Source organism: Caloenas nicobarica, chromosome 3 (genome assembly GCF_036013445.1).
Source record: "Caloenas nicobarica isolate bCalNic1 chromosome 3, bCalNic1.hap1, whole genome shotgun sequence".
In the NCBI taxonomy this organism is placed as follows: Eukaryota; Metazoa; Chordata; class Aves; order Columbiformes; family Columbidae; genus Caloenas; species Caloenas nicobarica.
The window spans coordinates 118,604,813-118,621,830 of NC_088247.1; the positions used below are offsets into that span (position 1 = coordinate 118,604,813).

Below are 17,018 nucleotides of genomic sequence, written 5' to 3' on the forward strand. Positions count from 1 at the left end.
GAAGAACACCTGTTTCTTTCATCTGCATGTAGTGTTTCCATTTCAGTTTTCTTCTGGAAATTGTAGTGTTCAAAGAAGTCATATTTGTAGTGTACTCACTTTTTCATAGGTCTTTAATTTTTGGTGGAGCTTTTCAGATACATGAAGACTTAGAAGTTTTGCATGTACCTCTATCTTGAAAAATGTGCTTTTGCCCAGTAGGGAATTCTTCAATATGGGTTGGCATTCAAATACAGATATGTGAGAAATAATCGACAGGCTTTGTTTTCATTATCGTGAGAATAATTTGTTACAGCCAGGTGGGCTAGTAATTTGTAAGCATAAGTGATGGAGCTATTTCACATAGTTTCCCCAAGGATAAATGCCTAAGGTTACACTTGGTTTTGCCTGCAATTTGTTGTTGACATTTGTTAATATGAAAATACATTTACAAGTAAGTCACAAAGTCAATTTTTCAAATGGGTGAAGACATACCACTTACACAATATTAGAAGGATTTTTCTTCCTGGATAGATGCAACAAAAGGGTTTAGATGCTTCTGTCACTGTATCTATGCTGAAATTAGAGAATACTGAAAGTTATCTTTGTCTAACCCACTGAAAAAAAAATATCTGTGTTCGGAACATGTATGCTTTAAGAGCTGTAGCTCAAGGGTGTGTTTTTATTCCCTCAAGAGAGGCAGCACCCTCTACCCATCATAGTTCTGGGTTCTCTGTCCTTTTTTTTTTTTCTTAAAAATGATAATTTATTACCCCCAGTTTCTAGATTAAATGCTATGCTTTGCAGAAGGATTTTTTATCACTTCTTATTGATACTTCTTGCCCTATCTTAAAATTATTTTGCAACCCTGTTGATTTAAAAATAACAATAATTAGTTCTCACCCAGCTGACAAGCATGTCAGGTGGTCTATTGCAATAAATACCAATAGAGAAAACCAGATGAGGAAACGGATTCAGGAACATACTGAAGAACACAGCTGCTTTCATAGTACGGTGACCTTGTCCCTAAGATTTCTTTTGTATATTTTATGGTGGCAGCTACTAAACAATAACAGGGACTTCATTTGTGAGCATTTGGAAAAAATGGAATGTTCACAGGGTTTAAGGAAGGTTTCGTGACTCCCACTTGCTGCTGGGTAGAGTCTGTTTCATTTGGATTTCCTCACTTTCATGGGTCTGTCAATGATTTTGTTGTCTAAAATGTTTTAATGTGAAGAGTCCTTTTGGTCAGTTACCCGTTCTGATTTTAGCTACTTCAGGAATTTTTATTTCTGTTTTTTTTTTTTCTGTTTTCTTACAGACAATGTCTGTGCTGTTTCAAGGAATATAAACATTTGGAGATCTTTAACCAAGTAGTATGTGCGCTTATTAACTTAGTGATTGCCCAAGTTCAAGCTCTGCGGGACCAGCTCTGTAAACATTGCACTATTAATATAGATTCAACGTGGCAAGATCAGAGTAATCATGCTGACGAGCCCCTGAATGTAGAAAGAGAGTCTCATGAAGAAGAAAATGGAGAACGGCAAAAATCTATAGAGAAAAAATTAGATTCTGCGAGAACTTGTATCCTGGCAGAGGAGGAGTCTGCAAAGAACACTGATGCTTTTAGTTTATGGAGCACTGATGAGAAGGAAAAGTTGTTGCTGTGTGTGGCAAAAATCTTTCAGATTCAGTTTCCTCTGTACACTGCTTATAAGCATAATACTCATCCCACAATAGAGGTATATCTTATCTTTATGTGTATATTTAATTGTTTTGTAAAAGTTTATTTGTTCTCAATAACAAGTAGACTGTGTGTGTTTGGTGATAGTTGCTTTCACGCAGGATGGGCAAATTCAGCTCTCCTGTTGACTTCAGTAGAACTTTTCAGAGAAACTTTTAAAATGACAAATACTCTTACACTTTCTTTAAAATATGCTTAATTGTTATAGGTAATATATTGATAAGTGTTGGATGGAACTGTACACTGAATTATTGTACTGTTTAAATAACAGGAAGGCAGAAAGGGGACTATAGCGAAGCCTTTCTTCCAGAAGGTAACCCACTAAGAGTTTACTAATTTCTTTCCATTACAGTCTATGGTTCTAGAAGCAAAGCTTCATCAATTAACTTTGTGCAAGACCAAACTTACTTGTTAGAACAGCTATTTAATTGACTGGAATAACTGAGCTCTACTCAGGTAGCTTTGTTCAATGGTGCTGCTTTTTCTCTGTGATATTTGTTATGGCTACCATTCACATTTTCCACATTTTCTTCTGAAAAAAAGCCACCAAATGAAGAATTTTCAAAAATCCTGCAATGTTTAATTCACAATTTCTGAAATAAACATGATGTTGTTAGCGTTTCCTAATTGCAACAATATAGTTCATGGAAAGGTTGGGGTTTGATCCACCTTGTGGTAGCCTAATAACAAATAAACAGTTCTTTTACAATATTGGTATGCGAAGAAGATGTATATTTTAGCTAAATGAAGAAAACTTCTATCCAACAAACTTTTGAGATAGTGAAACTGGAGAATTGTATTACAGTTAACCCATTCTTAATTTTTTTATATAGAGAGTTTTGGGAGTTCTGTAGGAGCTCTGAATGGTTAAATTTGCTTTTTAAACTTAAGTCCAAAATGAGATGATACCAAGCATATATAATTTTTGGTTGTGTATGCTAGAGTGATCACGAGATAGAATCAATTCCTGTTGAATGAATCCTGCCATATCTGACAATAAATCTAGTTAAAACCCTCAACACAGCGGGTTTTCTGGGTGGGCTGGATTTTGGTTTCTTGTCTTATTCCAAAACATATGGCATAAGTTGACAGAGGTCGTTTCACAAATATATGTGTATAGAAAAATGAAGCAAAGTTAGGATTTGTAGATTTCAGGTTTCCCATCATTTGTTTTGGCCTGCCTCTTAAACTTTCACCATACCTACATAAATCTGTAGTTCAGCCTCTGCAAGTAGGAACTGTAGAGGGTAGATCTATCTTGTCAGTTTAAAAAAAAAAAAATCAATGACTACTTAAGTGATTTATGTTCTCTACTCCTGTGGGATGCCTACTGAAACTGGCTTCATAGGAATATGCAATGAACAATTCTGGAACAGCTTCTTTATGTATAAGCACACTTGCTTCTTTTAAATGACAATTTCATGTATTTTTTTTTTCTACTCTTTCAATTTTACATCCAAATGATAGAAAGAAAATCTCAAAGTGCCTGGTGGGATTTCTTTTTCACTTTATGTGCAGCCATAAAGTGATTTGGACACAGATGTGCTGTAGATTGCTGTACTGTGACTGGCTATCTCTCTAGACATACTAGTATATATCATATATATATATCATACTAGTAAATATCATTTGAATTATTGAATACATTCATTAGCTATCCTAAAAACAGCTTAAGGGGAAGCTGAGAATGCAAAACACTTTGCTGACATACAGACAAGTAAGGGAAAAGTTTTCTGCTTTTCTACTAGACTGTTTGAGTCTCCGGGTATGGAGGTATGCTAACCTGCTTTCCTTTTTTTGTGGAGATTTTTTTGTTTTCATTTAAAAGCTCCTAGCATCAATGATTTCTTCACAAACTGAGATTTTCTGTATTTAGGAAGCACTAGGGCTCTGTTCTTCTGAAGTAGTACTGTTAGCTATTTTAGTGTCAAAACTTTCTGTTACCATGAGTAACTAATTTATTGAGGTTTCGTAATTCTGGATTTCAGTCTAGAGCATATCTTAGTTGAATTGAGTCAAGCTATTCTGGTAATGAGAGAACTTCTTGTTTTAGATCAGACTTGGACTCAATTGTCAATGGATCATAAAATAAAAATCCCTGTTTCAAGTGTATCATCTATACTTGTAAGCTAAAGAGATTCCTGAAGAGACTAAAACTGCCAAGAATTTGCTGGGAGAAGCTCTTGTGGCTCTCCCTCTAAGCATTTCTTTTGCCCTGGAAAAAGGGAAATTTTGTGATGCAAAACAGACTCCAATCTCCACTCTCACTGACTTCCAAAATTCCTTGTTCCAGCTTCTTGAGATGAATTTACACAATTTCAATGAGTCGTGCCATCCAGTAAGGCTTCACTTGGCCTAGAAGTGACCAATTAGGCTGTCATTTAAAAATTTCCAATGTAAAGCTTTCACAGGGTGTTATTGCCTTCTGGTGATGATTAGCAGTCAATGTTAGTGTTAGTCTTTGCTCTGAATGCACCTCTGAGATCTTTGTTCCTAGTGACAGCAGACAGAAGGCAAATCCTGAACTCTGGTGCTCTTCCCAGGTGCTTGCCCAAGCCATTTTACACTTGACCATCTAGTGAAGAAAAAAAACATTCATGTGAAAGTAGTAGTTTAGGAGTTCACGAAACTGGATGAAAATGAACAGCAAAGCACGATTTGTTGATAGTCAAAAGGGTGTTGCCTTAAATTATATGGGCTAAGAATTATTTTTGTCCCTTCCAACATTTCTAAAATGAGGGATGGATGCCTATGGAAGCCTGACTGGTAGCTGTGCACCCAACAACAGAAACCATCTTGAACAAGTGGCCTTGCAGAGGTGTCACAGAAATATGCTATATATGAGGACAGCAAAACTACATCACGTGGAAGTAAATCAAGCATATTGACAAGTATATAGTCTTGACCTGTGTAGAATGTATATGAATCTGGATAGACAGAATGTTTGCCTCTGCTTTCTTAAACCGGTGAATAGCCTAATGAAAAATGTCTCTCTACTAAGTCTGGATTTCTAAACCAGCACAATTAATTGCAGTCAGAGGTCAACTGAGTTCAGGACATGAACACTGAAAAACAAAAATCTGTAAAAATAACATCTGGAAACATAGCATTTGCTTCTGTTGAAATCTACCAGGATTTTTGGTACCCAGAGAGAGAGGCCTTTGTGTCTGTTTTTCATCCTAAACAAAATTAACTCAAAATACAGGGTGTTTCAAAAAAGGTGGACCAAAATGCCTCTCAAAGTGATTTTGAATTGAGACCATCTTTTTGAAACACCCTGTATTTTTATAAATGTTTGGGTTTTTATTTTTTGAGAAGTGTTCATACTTTGGAATTTATGTATGGAATATATTTTAAGAGATCTTGCATACAGGCCATGTGCCCTATTCTTTTCATACTTTGTGCAGCAAGTATAATATGTAGAATGGACACTTCAGAGGGAAAAAAATAGCCTAGAAAATAGAGGCTTTAAAAATCCTGTAGAGAAAGGAGCAACGATGTAAAGCGGACTCCTGAACTTAGCACTGTCTCAAAATGCACAATGAATCTGAAGGGAGCTACCCAACCATTCAGCAGTTCTTGCGAGAGAAAAAAAAAATCAGTTGTTGAGGTGTCTGCAGCTATAGTCCCTGATTCTTTGAGATGTTGCTCGCTCTACTTCTACTTTTCAAGTATTAATAAACATTTTCTTGGAAGATATCCCTAATTAAGTGCCTTCCACCAAGATTGTCCATGTCAGACCCCAGCTGGTACATTTTATCTGAAGTGATGGTATTTTTAATGCCATATTAGATTCCCATGAGGAGTTATTTTATTTCCTTGTAAACCTGATCATGAGGAGTTCTCTGTTCTGTTTCACATCTGCAAGAACAGAAGTCACATTTCCAGACTCAGTCTCTCAACCACAACACTTTTAGTAAGGTTTGCAGGACTTGTGCAACAGACTTCCACAAGATTTTGATTTCTGGATTCTAAGAGCTGTACTTCACTTGACAACAAGTCTCTTATTTTATTCAAGAAAACTAATGACATTTCTCACGCTGTTTCTGCAGTTTTCATGAGCAGAGCGCTGAACACCTTTTCTTGCTGCTTGAAAACATACCACCTACTGGCTTCAAAGCTGTTTTAAAAATAACTGTTGGAGTATCACGAGTTCAGGCATGACTTAGAGTTCAGCAGAATTAAAAAAAAAGAAAATAAATGCTTAGATATAATATGAGCATATTGAATAATTCAAAATGTTTGTATCACACTTAATCCATCCAAAATTGCTTGCCTCCAGCATCCTCTGGTAGTTTTAAGAAGCTTACTCCTACACAGCTATTTGAAATATACTCAGGAAACTTAATTTGAAAACTTAACTTTATGTTAAACTTACATTTGATTTGTGAATACGAGAACTGGGTGTTTGGCATGGAGGGATGAGAAGGGGAAGCATGTGTGCTGGAACTACCTGCAAGTATCCATGGTGATGTTGTGGTTTTACAGCCATGTTTTATGTTTTCTTTGGTGCCCTTTTGCCCCCAGCCATATGCAAGTTACATGCAATATGTGTAACAGCCCTAATAAAGAAAATTCCTGCTTTATACTGCCCAACATGTGGGTGTTGTGAGCATTTGAAAGAAAAGGTGTTTTTCAAAACCCGTTTCAGTTTAGTACTTTTAGAAAATAGATTTCTTGTTGCAGCAAATAGCTAACAGATTGATAGGGTGATACAATTCCTTCTTCTTTTTTAGTTAGCTTAATCCTGTAAAGAGTATTAGACATTTATTTTATATGATGCATTTTGTTACTTACAAAAAAACATAGTAGTTGAAGTTAAATAATTTTAATATTCGGATGGGAATGAATAATTTGACAGTTTAGCCCCTTAAGTCATGAAGTGTAGGATTGCAGAACATCCCACATTTCATGTGAATTCAGATGTTTGGATATATGTCTCATCTTTGTGCAAAAATTGCATTCAAAAGTACCTCGGTTGGTTTGTTCTGTAATTCCCAGGCTGGTGTGCAGCCCGTGTGCCAGACTATGTGCTTCACAGTATTCCTGGTGAAAAAATATTGATGATCTGAAGGGGGATGGGATTGGAGAATAATCTGTTAATCCAACCATTGAGAGCCACCGTTGAGGTGTTATCCTAAGTGTATATTTGTGTATTTATAAATACGTCTTGACAAAGGTAAAATGGTAAACTGGAAAAGTATGTTTTGCAATGTAGAAGTGGAGCAAAGCTTGAGCTTCTGTCTTCCTCTAAATGAGGGGTTTGTTGTGTTCTGGTAGTTGACTGTGATGTCTGCTAGTGGTCAGTTGTTTTTTGTTCTATGAATGTCTTTTTATTGCTTCAGTTAATTTTATTTTTTTTTCTTTTTGAACAGGATATTTCTGCTCAAGAAAGCAATATATTAGGGGCGTTCTGTGATATGAATGTAAGTTGTCCATTTTTAAATAGGTGCACATTTCCTAGAAATGTAAAATAGCCATGTTCACTCCTCTCTATAGATCTGTGTTATACTAATATAGCTTTTGAATTTCCTGTGTAACTGAATGGATCTAGTGTTGATTGTTCAAATTCTTCTTTTTTTCTTTCATATTTCTAGGATGTAGAAGTACCGTTGCACTTACTTCGTTATGTTTGTCTGTTTTGTGGAAAAAATGGCCTTTCCCTCATGAAGGATTGTTTTGAATATGGAACCCCTGAGACACTGCCATTTCTTATAGCACATGCATTTATCACAGTGGTATCTAATGTAAGTATTGTCTTTAGATTGTTTAATGTTAAGCACAAAAAATGGAAGGGCTGAATTTTGGGAGAATTCTGTAGGACCAGGGAGGGAGAAAAACACTCTAAGATTTGTCAGGAATGTGAGGTTTGCTGGTCCACTGGGCGTTTCTTCACCCAAACCCTGTGCGTCTCCTGGAAGCACACAAGCAGTTTTGCAAGTTTGTACCTAGATATCAAGATTGTAACAACCGCGGAAAATGCTTCTAAGAATTTTGTCAGATGTCATTTCTGTCCCTGAATTTGTGTCATGGAAGTGTTTTAGGCTTCTTCAGGCTATATTAACTTTTTAACCTATTTCCTCTGAGGCACAAAAACAGCCTATGGATTTCTTCTCAGCTTCCTGTGATTTTATATCATTATACACATTTGCAGCGTAGAGGTAAATGTCTTTTAGTTTCACTTAGTTTTAGAATACATATCCATCATAACTTCTCCATTTTGAAACAATACCCAGTTTTAACTAGCAGAAGTATGAGTTGATTTTAGTGGAGATTTGAAGGAGATTGGTGATAGAAATAAAAGCCGGTCTCTGAAGGACATAGGAAGACTTAGTGTAATGTGAGAATGCGAAGTCGTGACTTGTCTTGTGGATGTCACATCTGGACAAAAAAGAAAACAATAGTTTATTATGCTTTGTATGAAGTGAATTTAACATAATTTTGACATTGATTGTGATTTTAGGTGTTTAAAATTGGATCCTTCCACACTTCTTCCCTACTTCCTTGTTGCTGTTACTGACCAGCCAGGGTGTTCTAAATAAGTATTGGAAATGTTTGTGTAGAGGGAACCAGCATCTGAAATAAAGCCAGTGTTGCTGATCTGTGTCACTTATTCCTGATCCTTTTAGGGTCATGGTTCTTGTAGGTCAGAGAACAAATGAGTAAGGCCGTGATCATCTCTGTTCCTGTAAGCTTGTACAGGAGGACTGATGCAGGACCTCTGCATGTTAAACTGTGGAGATCTGTTCTCTTCTGGCCCTTTCTGTATGATTTGATGAGTCTTTAGGTGATAATCTGGGGAGTTCTTCGTCTCTGGATGTTGTCAGTGCAGCCTGCAGTCTTCAGCAAGCCTTCTGCAGAAAATGTGTGGTCTTGTAGGTTTTTCTGGTTTAGAACTAAATTTTGGTCATGGAACCAAACATTCTTGCAGGTCTGATTTTTGTTTTATTTTTTGTGAGGATGGGCAAAATTGTTCTGAACAATGAGTGGCAGCTCCCCTATCAGGCCAGCATTTTTTTTTCGGCAAGCGTTCTGACTGCAGATCCCATTTCCTAGCTATCCCATACCAGTGCATGTTTATAAACTGCATCTACCTTTCTTCTTTGTCCTTTTTTGAAGTCTTAATTTTTCTCCACAGAAACTGTTTATTTTCTTTATTCTTAGTGATGTGCTCTAACCCAAAATACTTCTCTGCAAAGTTTCTCCTTTCAGATAATTACTTAGCAACTTTGCATTTATCTTTTGTTCTAGTAGGTAATACATTTAGCTATCTCTTGTGGCTATTTTAGATGAATGCTATGGTTAAACCTGCCAGATAAAATGAAATTCAACCCAAACCATAACTAATAGAAGTGCTGTTTCTTCAACCTCTTTCAGCAAGGTATCTTTCACCATTCAACTAGAATCTTTCTTTTGAACTCTCTCTGGCTTTGCTGGCAAATCTGCGTGAGTTATAGGAAAACTGCTTTAGAGAAATTTTTATCCTTAGATTTTATCCGTTTCTTCACTACAGAAAGTATAAGAAAAGGTTTTATGTGTAATGTGCTTTATTCATCCACTTCCCGCATTTTCGTGTCACTCAGCGTACTTGTCAGCAGTGCTTCTGACTTTCAAATGCAATATGTTTATTAGTTCCAAATGAGGCAGCTAATTTTTTTGACAAAATACATTTTACCTTGCTGATATTAAAAATAAAATAAAATTAAAGTTCTCAACCTCTACAGTGGTGCATAAGCATCTAATTTTGATGTAATGTTTCTCTTTCCCTGTTTCTTTTTATATCATCTCACTATGTAATTCATATAACTTAGGTAAATATAAATAATTTAATACATGCTTCTGATGGTCTGTGAAATGATATACCAAACTCCAATAAAACAATTAGAAGCATTCACGAAACTGTATTTTTTGCAAGCAAAATGTTGGTAATCTCAGTAAGAGCTCTGCTAGTTTGCTTTTGGTTTTCTCCCGACGCATTTCAGTTTATAGGATGTATAGAAAGTGTGAGACTGATGAATGACCCTGTTGATAGTAGTCCAGCGAACAGCTCTGCAATGTCAACTGTTAACTGGTTCACAACCTGTAAAGCCAGAACCAGAGTATATACTAACTATTAAATACATGTTCACAGTTGTACTAACTCTGGAGAATGGCAGGCAAGGCGCCAGTATTGTGAAGGCTCCTAGAAATGTTCACGCTGGAATTTATTTTAAAGTCTATGAGATGAATGAGTTGCTTAACAACTAGCTTAAATGTTTCAAAAATATTTTCAGAAAGATCGTAGTGTTAATGAGCCAATCAATTTCTCATTAAAGAGTCCGACTCAGTAGTAAGCTCCAGGAAGTAGAATAGGTGAAGTTGGAAATAATAAACTGAAGTCAAAGAAATTGTTTGCTAACAACCAGTAACATTCAACTTTTAGTAGACAAGGCTGCGTAGTGGCGTGGAAAGCATTGCACTGATTCTTCCACAAATGAAGGTGAATATCTCATTAAGTGCACTCTACAGGTGCATGTAAGATAAGACCATCACCACAAATTAGTAAGGACTGTGGGGAACTGAGCTACTTGTTTGTGATTACTGGTGTCTCCTTTACGTAGAGGACATGAAAATTACGGAGAAGATGTTTCCTTGAATTTTTTTTCTCCCGCAAATCTGGTTTAAGTGAATGTCAGAAAAGCTTATGTTCGTAATAATAAAGGCAGCAAATATTCTGCGTCATTTCAGTTTTGTGGATGTCACAGAGGAATAACTGCCCTCTCAGTGGGCATGAATTAATTGAGATAATGCTGATGGTTTCCAAAATGTTGGTTTAATTTTACTGTATGAACCTTCAGAAATTAAGTCAGAAGTAAAAACTGTTAAAAGACAGTCTACTTTTTAGAGATTAATTACCTCTGATAAAGAGCAAATCCAAAAAAAAAAAAAACCACCACACAAAAAACCACCTCTCAATCTTGAGAAGAGAACAGATGCAGTAAATACTTTATCTTAAAAGCAGGTGGAAGCAAAAAAAGACATGACGAAAGCTGTGGATTTTTAATGTGATTTTATATGTGTTATTTTATGTCACTTTATTTAAATAAAACAGTATGTTTATATTTGAGTACATGGTGAAAATGACATTTTCATTTATGATGTGTAAAATGATCTATTAATTCAATTCTGCGGATGAAGGTTGTATGTAATGCAAGTACATAGATGAATGAAATTGTTTCCGAAGTTCGAATTAATATAGACTGAAAACTACTATGAACAATGGAAGCTATAAAACCAAAATTATGTAAACATGTCCTATTTTTATTTCACAAATTAATATATTTACTTTTGTTTGATACATGCATCTGCAAAAGAGCACATCATTGTGTTAAAAATCAAATTGTGTAAATACAATAATATCTTTGACATCCTTGCAATTCCTTGTCAAACTATTATTTAATTCCTGTTTCTAGAACAAGCAGCTGCTAGTTACACTTTCTGTCTTTGGGATGTTAGCATTCTTTTCTTCTGGAGACTGCCATAGGAGCAGAAGCTTGTTCCAAATGTGATCTTTTTTTGCAATGTGAAGATTTGGCGGGTTTGTCTTGCGAAGTAGGTTAGTATTGTTACTGTGTAGTGTTAGTTGCATTGTAAAAAGTAAGTCTGAAAGTATTATCTTGCAGAACTGACTCACAAAGTTGCTTGGCTAATTCCAGAAATGTTTAAAATAAATACTGGCGATACAGTTTTTCTGTTCTGGCAAGAAGGAAAATTTAGATTTTCTGGATGCAGAATTTTCCTGGTGAGAATGTAATTCTTAGTCAGAATATATTGCATCGGTTGCAAAGATTAAACATTCTTTTAAGACCAAACATGGAGATGTAGATTGACATGGCAGCTTTGAGTGACTGACAGCGTTGGCTATTCCCCAGATTTGTGTGCACACATGATTAAAATGATGTGAGTAGCAGAAACAGCTGCTGCTGTCTCACCTGTGCTCGATCCCTTACCTGGCATGGAGTTGTCTTTCTGTAACAGGTTTAACAGGCTCAGCATTCCTTTTTGAAATGCAGACGGAACTCCTAACTTTACTTGTGTAAGTAGTTTGGTCGGTCCTCTTTTCCTCGCAGCGCTGCTAAATAGCTGTTTCAGGGTTTTTTTTTCCTCTGCACACATTTTCTTCCTGCATACAGTTCCACAAAGGTGGTAAAGGCAGGATGGTAAATATGGGAATGCGAATATGGTAGTAAAAGAACTGTGCTTAATCACCGGTTATGAAACATAGTTCTATTTTATAGAATATATAAGCCCTAAGAAGCAAAACATCAACACAACTCAAATAATTCTACTTGATTTAGGAGAGATTTGCAAGGAACAGAAAGAATGGAATAATTTTCCTGTAGACATGAAAGGAAAAAGAAAATCTACAAGGCTGAGTAGCAGTTTTTCCTACAAGAAACTGCAGAAAATTCAGAAATGAGACGTGGGCAATATGATACTGTTTATACAAAGTTTATGTTTTCCAATCACTAGAAGAAAAGATGCAACTCCTGTTTGTAAGTCACAGAAATATTCCTCAGATAACAGCTTTGAAAATCAGAAAATTAAGAAGTTGAAAGAATTGAAGTTGAATGAAAAACAACAACAAAGCCTTTTTTTTTACAGTGGGGTTGCATGTGCAAATGTACCAACAATATTTCATTTTTTACCATTCTCATTAAATGTCATTAATGAAATTTTTATCTATTTATGTTTTTGCATTATAGATCAGAATATGGCTTCACATCCCTGCTGTCATGCAGCACATTATACCCTTTAGGACTTATGTTATCAGGTAATTTTTTTAATTTAAGAGTTTTTCTGGTGGGACTTTTTGACAGCACCTATTTATAATGTCAGCTGATACACTTTTAATTGTTCAAGTTGTTGTTCTGACTGTATCACTTCAGCAAGGAGAGTGAAGGTAATGTTTAGAGTTAGTTTGGGCAGCTCCTTATGTCTCTCTGATTTCGGTATCAATGAGATCAATCTCGTTAATGGCATTTTTATTGTGACATCCAGGCCTATTCCGACATGTCGTGCCAGGTTCAATTGTAATACAGTTTCACATACCGCAGTATCTTGATAAAAGTTTACATAAAAATTGCAACGAGACAATGTAAGAAGAAGAGCAATATGTAGTCATTGAGATTTCATATACTGAGTTTTAACACTGCTTCCCATTTCGATGTTCTGTATTTCCAGCTGGCAGGAACTGAAGTGTGATCAAAAGTCTACTCGCACTTTTATGTATCTAAATATATCCAGCCCCAAAGATTTTCTTTATATCAAGCTGCCTATCGTGAAAAACACTTCAAAATTAAAATACTTACAAAGATATTTAATTTTACAGGCAATTTGATTTTTATTTGCTTTCTCAGGACAATAGAAAAATATCCAATGAGCTGCTGATGAAATTATCTCGTGTATGTGTATCTGCCTGGAGGTGGAGGGTGGTCACAGCTGATTCTCCTGCCAGTGACCCAACATTAAGCTTTGCTGGTGCAGACAACCCCAAAGGCCACTGCCCTCCCATGGCCCCACAGCTCCTCCAAGGCTCTGGATTTCCTATAAGCGTCATGTTAGAATTCTGCTTATGCTGGCTGTAGCTTACTTCCCTGATGGCAATACATGTGCCTTTACAGACTGTATTGTCTTAACTATACCAGGATAAAATCACACTCAACAGAAATAGTGACATGGGCAATAAAAAAGTGCACAGAACAATGAGGCTCAGAACTGTGTTTCGGATTTTAATATGTTCTGGTTTTAATTGTAAAGAGTTTTGGCTGCAAAAATTTCAGTAGTGACTTGGCTATCGATCTATCTTGTTATAACATGGTTTCTACCCAAATGATATCAGCAGAGAGAAGGTATTCTGATCTTTTATTAAAATATATCACATCTGTGTGCACTCCTTTCATGCTGATATGTTATCTTCGAAATCTTTTAAATGTAATTATCAATCACAAAGCAGTCTAGGAAGGACAGGCAGAGGATCTCCAGGTTCTTGTCTCTGTACATATTCCACTAATGGTTGTTCGTGTATCTGGGAATTTGATCCATGAGTCTTGCCTATCATCTTCCAATGTATGGAAATTATAAAGAACATTGAAGGATCAACAATTAGAGATAGGCTGATGAGAAGGAACTTGAGTGAGACAAAATAATGCAGCCTGCAGTCTTTGCTGTTAATCCTCACTTGTTTGTCATCCTGTAATTCTTAAAGTATTTTCTGTTTTATAACTGCAGGTGTAATTAGGGTCACTGGAATGAACTGGATTTTTCCCTCTGTTCTCCTCATCTCTTCTCCTTTACTTTATTCATAGAATATTTGCATCTGGTTTAAAAGGTGATTTATCCAGCAGCTTTTTGCCATAAATCATGCCCTTGATGTCTGTTCTGAGCAGTCACAATACGTTCATGTCAATCTGAATGGGAATATTGATACAGGATATACCTATGGAAAACACCTGTTTGGAGAAGGAAGGGAATGTTCTGCCAAGTTTCCTTTTTTCACCACCTAATCCTGATGGGAGATCGGGGATTTCTCAATATCATGAAATCCAAAGCTCGCTTTGTGAAGATGCACTTACCAAGTGGGACATAAAGCTTGGAGGCCATCTAAGAAGAATAATCTCTAGTGCCATACCTTTATATGGAGCAGAAGTTAACACTTTGCCTTTGGTAAAAAATGACTTTCTTGATATATGCAGCTCACCCCATGTGGTTGTCAGGCTTAGAGATCTTGTCTTGGCAGCTTGGGTCTCTAGGTCTCCATCTGCTTCTTACTTTAGTAAAAAAAAAAAAGGCAAATGTAATCTGGGGCAGAGTAGCACAGCATCTTTGAAACAAATCCTGCAGTAGCTTCTGCTGCTATGTCAAGTAAGAAAGAGTGCTTGGAGAGGGTGTTAGTTTAGAATGAGCTCTTGACTGACCGTTAGTCTAAATGGCTGCTCATGTCAGCTCCTTGCAAGAACTGCTTTTTGGAGTGCTGATCAGCGTAAGCAGAAAGGGATCACCTGACTGGCATCTTAGCAGCATCTTTCATCAGATGAGGTTAACCTTTATGTTCTCGTTCTGTGGTTATTTCTACTAGGAGTGGATGAAATGAATAGCAAAGTATATATTTGTGTAGAGGAGACTGCTGGAATTTGTAAAGATCATGGACACAATCCTGTCATTACTGCTGCTACCAAGAAAAAAGACCAATAAATGTTATTTTCTGCCTGGGGAATGGAGCACTAGCAATCGTATCTTGCCTCTGAAGGGCCCATGTTTTTAGACAAGGTTCTTAGAGACATGGTTTAGGGCTAGAGTTAGGTTAGATTACGGTTGGACTCTGATCCTGAGGGTCTCTTCCAACTGAAATGATTCTATGATTCTAAGCAGTTTAGGAAAGAAATAAAGGACATGCGTTCAGTAAAGAAGCAAAGTAGTTTTGACTTCTTCAGCAAGAAGCTTTTCCTCGTCCTAATATCTTAGAATTCTGCATTTCAAGTTTCAAAATTCTCATGAAATGAGAGACTTAATGACAAAGTGACTCAAGAATAGAAGTCATAGCTTATTGCAGCTGTAAATGAGAGCAAGTTGTTGATGATGTCTCTTCATAAAAGACATTGGTTCCAGCTGACTTCCACCTCGAGGTCTGAGATGAGGGATGCTCTCCATGGTTGCAGATACTGAATACCTCAAGAGAGCAGGAGCTGGAAACAGCAGTGTTTTGTGGACAGTGTTTTTTCAGTGGCAAGATTGTTGATTAGAAGTGTCCTGAATAGTTCTGTCCTTTTAGAAAGAAAGTGACTAGCAATGAAGTCCAGTTTTACAAGAAGAGATAAAGTCGTATGTCTGATATTGTAAGTGCCTCTATAAACCATCAAAAAGTGCTGGATAGTGTGAAGGAAAGGACCTAAAATTCTTCTTTCTCTCACATCACACTTGATATCACCTACTTACTTAATGTTCCTCTGGTAACACCTGAGCTATGTGTAGCATTAGCGCTGACCAGTATCATATTTAGTTCGAACCCTTTTTCCTCCCCTCCCTTTTTCCTCTCTCCTGCTTCCAGATGGATCTTGAGAGATTTTTTATGAAGGATTTGTGTCTCTGCCCCAGTTCGGGAGAAAGAGAATGTTCCATGCTCAAGCACATTGAGGGTAAATTGCCGGTGGCGGTTGCTGATGTGTCGGCTGTGCAGTCTCAGCACAGAGCACACACATGGCACTGGGATACGCAGAGGAACTGGAAGCTCCAAACAGACTGTTGATCCGCAATGCTTCCTGTGGAACACAGGGAGAGAGAGAATGCAGCTGGAAGAATTCAAATTATTCTGCTTAAAAATATTTTTCTTACAAATTTGGGGTTTATGGGAGTGCCCAAGACCACTCCTTGCTACTTAACGTCACGAAGTATTCTTGTAATAAGCCTTGGAGTTTTCCGTTGCAAAAAATACTCCACTCCTCCAAAAATCTGAAAATTTATGCTGTAGGTGCAAAGGATGGGCAAGTAGGAGACAATAGCCAGATACTTAAGTGAATTCTTCATATCACTGAGGGGCTCTGACTCATTCTGCCTGATGTCCCTTTTGCAGCTGTGGTCCAAAGGAGTCATATTAAGGGAAAAAAGATTATTTCACAGCTGAGTAGTAGTAGTCTTGAAGCATAAGATGTGACTGTAAGCGTTACATTATCATGGAACTGCACGTTTAAAACTGAACTCTCTCTCTATCCCCAAATTGAGCAAATTTAAATAGTTTCACTAGACTAAAACTGATTTATTTTAAATTAATGTGTATGTTTGCTTAAATTTATATAATATATACTTACTGATTAAGTATGCTAGGCTGGCAGGACAGATCCTATATATATATATATATAGACTATCCCTTATGCATATGTATGTTTCTTTCCAAAAGTCTCGTTTAGGCAGAAATGTCAGATTTACTAGATCACACAGATCCTGAAGTATTGTTCATATGTTCCTCTAAGACTTAATGCTCATCAGAATCAAAATGACAAGAATTTAGGAATTAAAAGAAATAATGAACGGTAGAATGGAAGCCATTAGTAAGCCATTATTTTGAATCAGTCACATATTCACATTTATAGTTCAGATGGTTCCATCTCACAGAGATAATAACAGAACTACCTAGGTGATAGGAAGGGTGATGAAGAAGGTAGGAGGTAAAAAATTACATTGATAGGAGGAGAGATATAGTCTGGGATTTTTTTTGACAGGGAGGTGGCTGTTATACGAGTGATACCAAGACAAGCAGGGA

The 17,018-nt window shown here is 36.6% G+C and overlaps 1 protein-coding gene across 10 annotated transcripts in view; it reads left to right on the top strand.

The window, feature by feature from the left end:
* USP34 (ubiquitin specific peptidase 34) overlaps positions 1-17,018 on the top strand; it is a 124,262-nt gene that overhangs the window by 19,101 nt on the left and 88,143 nt on the right. For 9 of the 10 annotated variants that reach the window (XM_065630611.1, XM_065630616.1, XM_065630614.1 and 6 more), the window contains exons 3-6: positions 1,301-1,721; positions 7,099-7,149; positions 7,321-7,470; positions 12,469-12,536. In XM_065630611.1, the coding sequence (XP_065486683.1) occupies positions 1,301-1,721; positions 7,099-7,149; positions 7,321-7,470; positions 12,469-12,536 (690 nt within the window). Of the gene's footprint in view, positions 1-1,300; positions 1,722-7,098; positions 7,150-7,320; positions 7,471-12,468; positions 12,537-17,018 lie in introns of those variants that run through there. The other variant, XM_065630620.1, reaches the window with a different exon arrangement.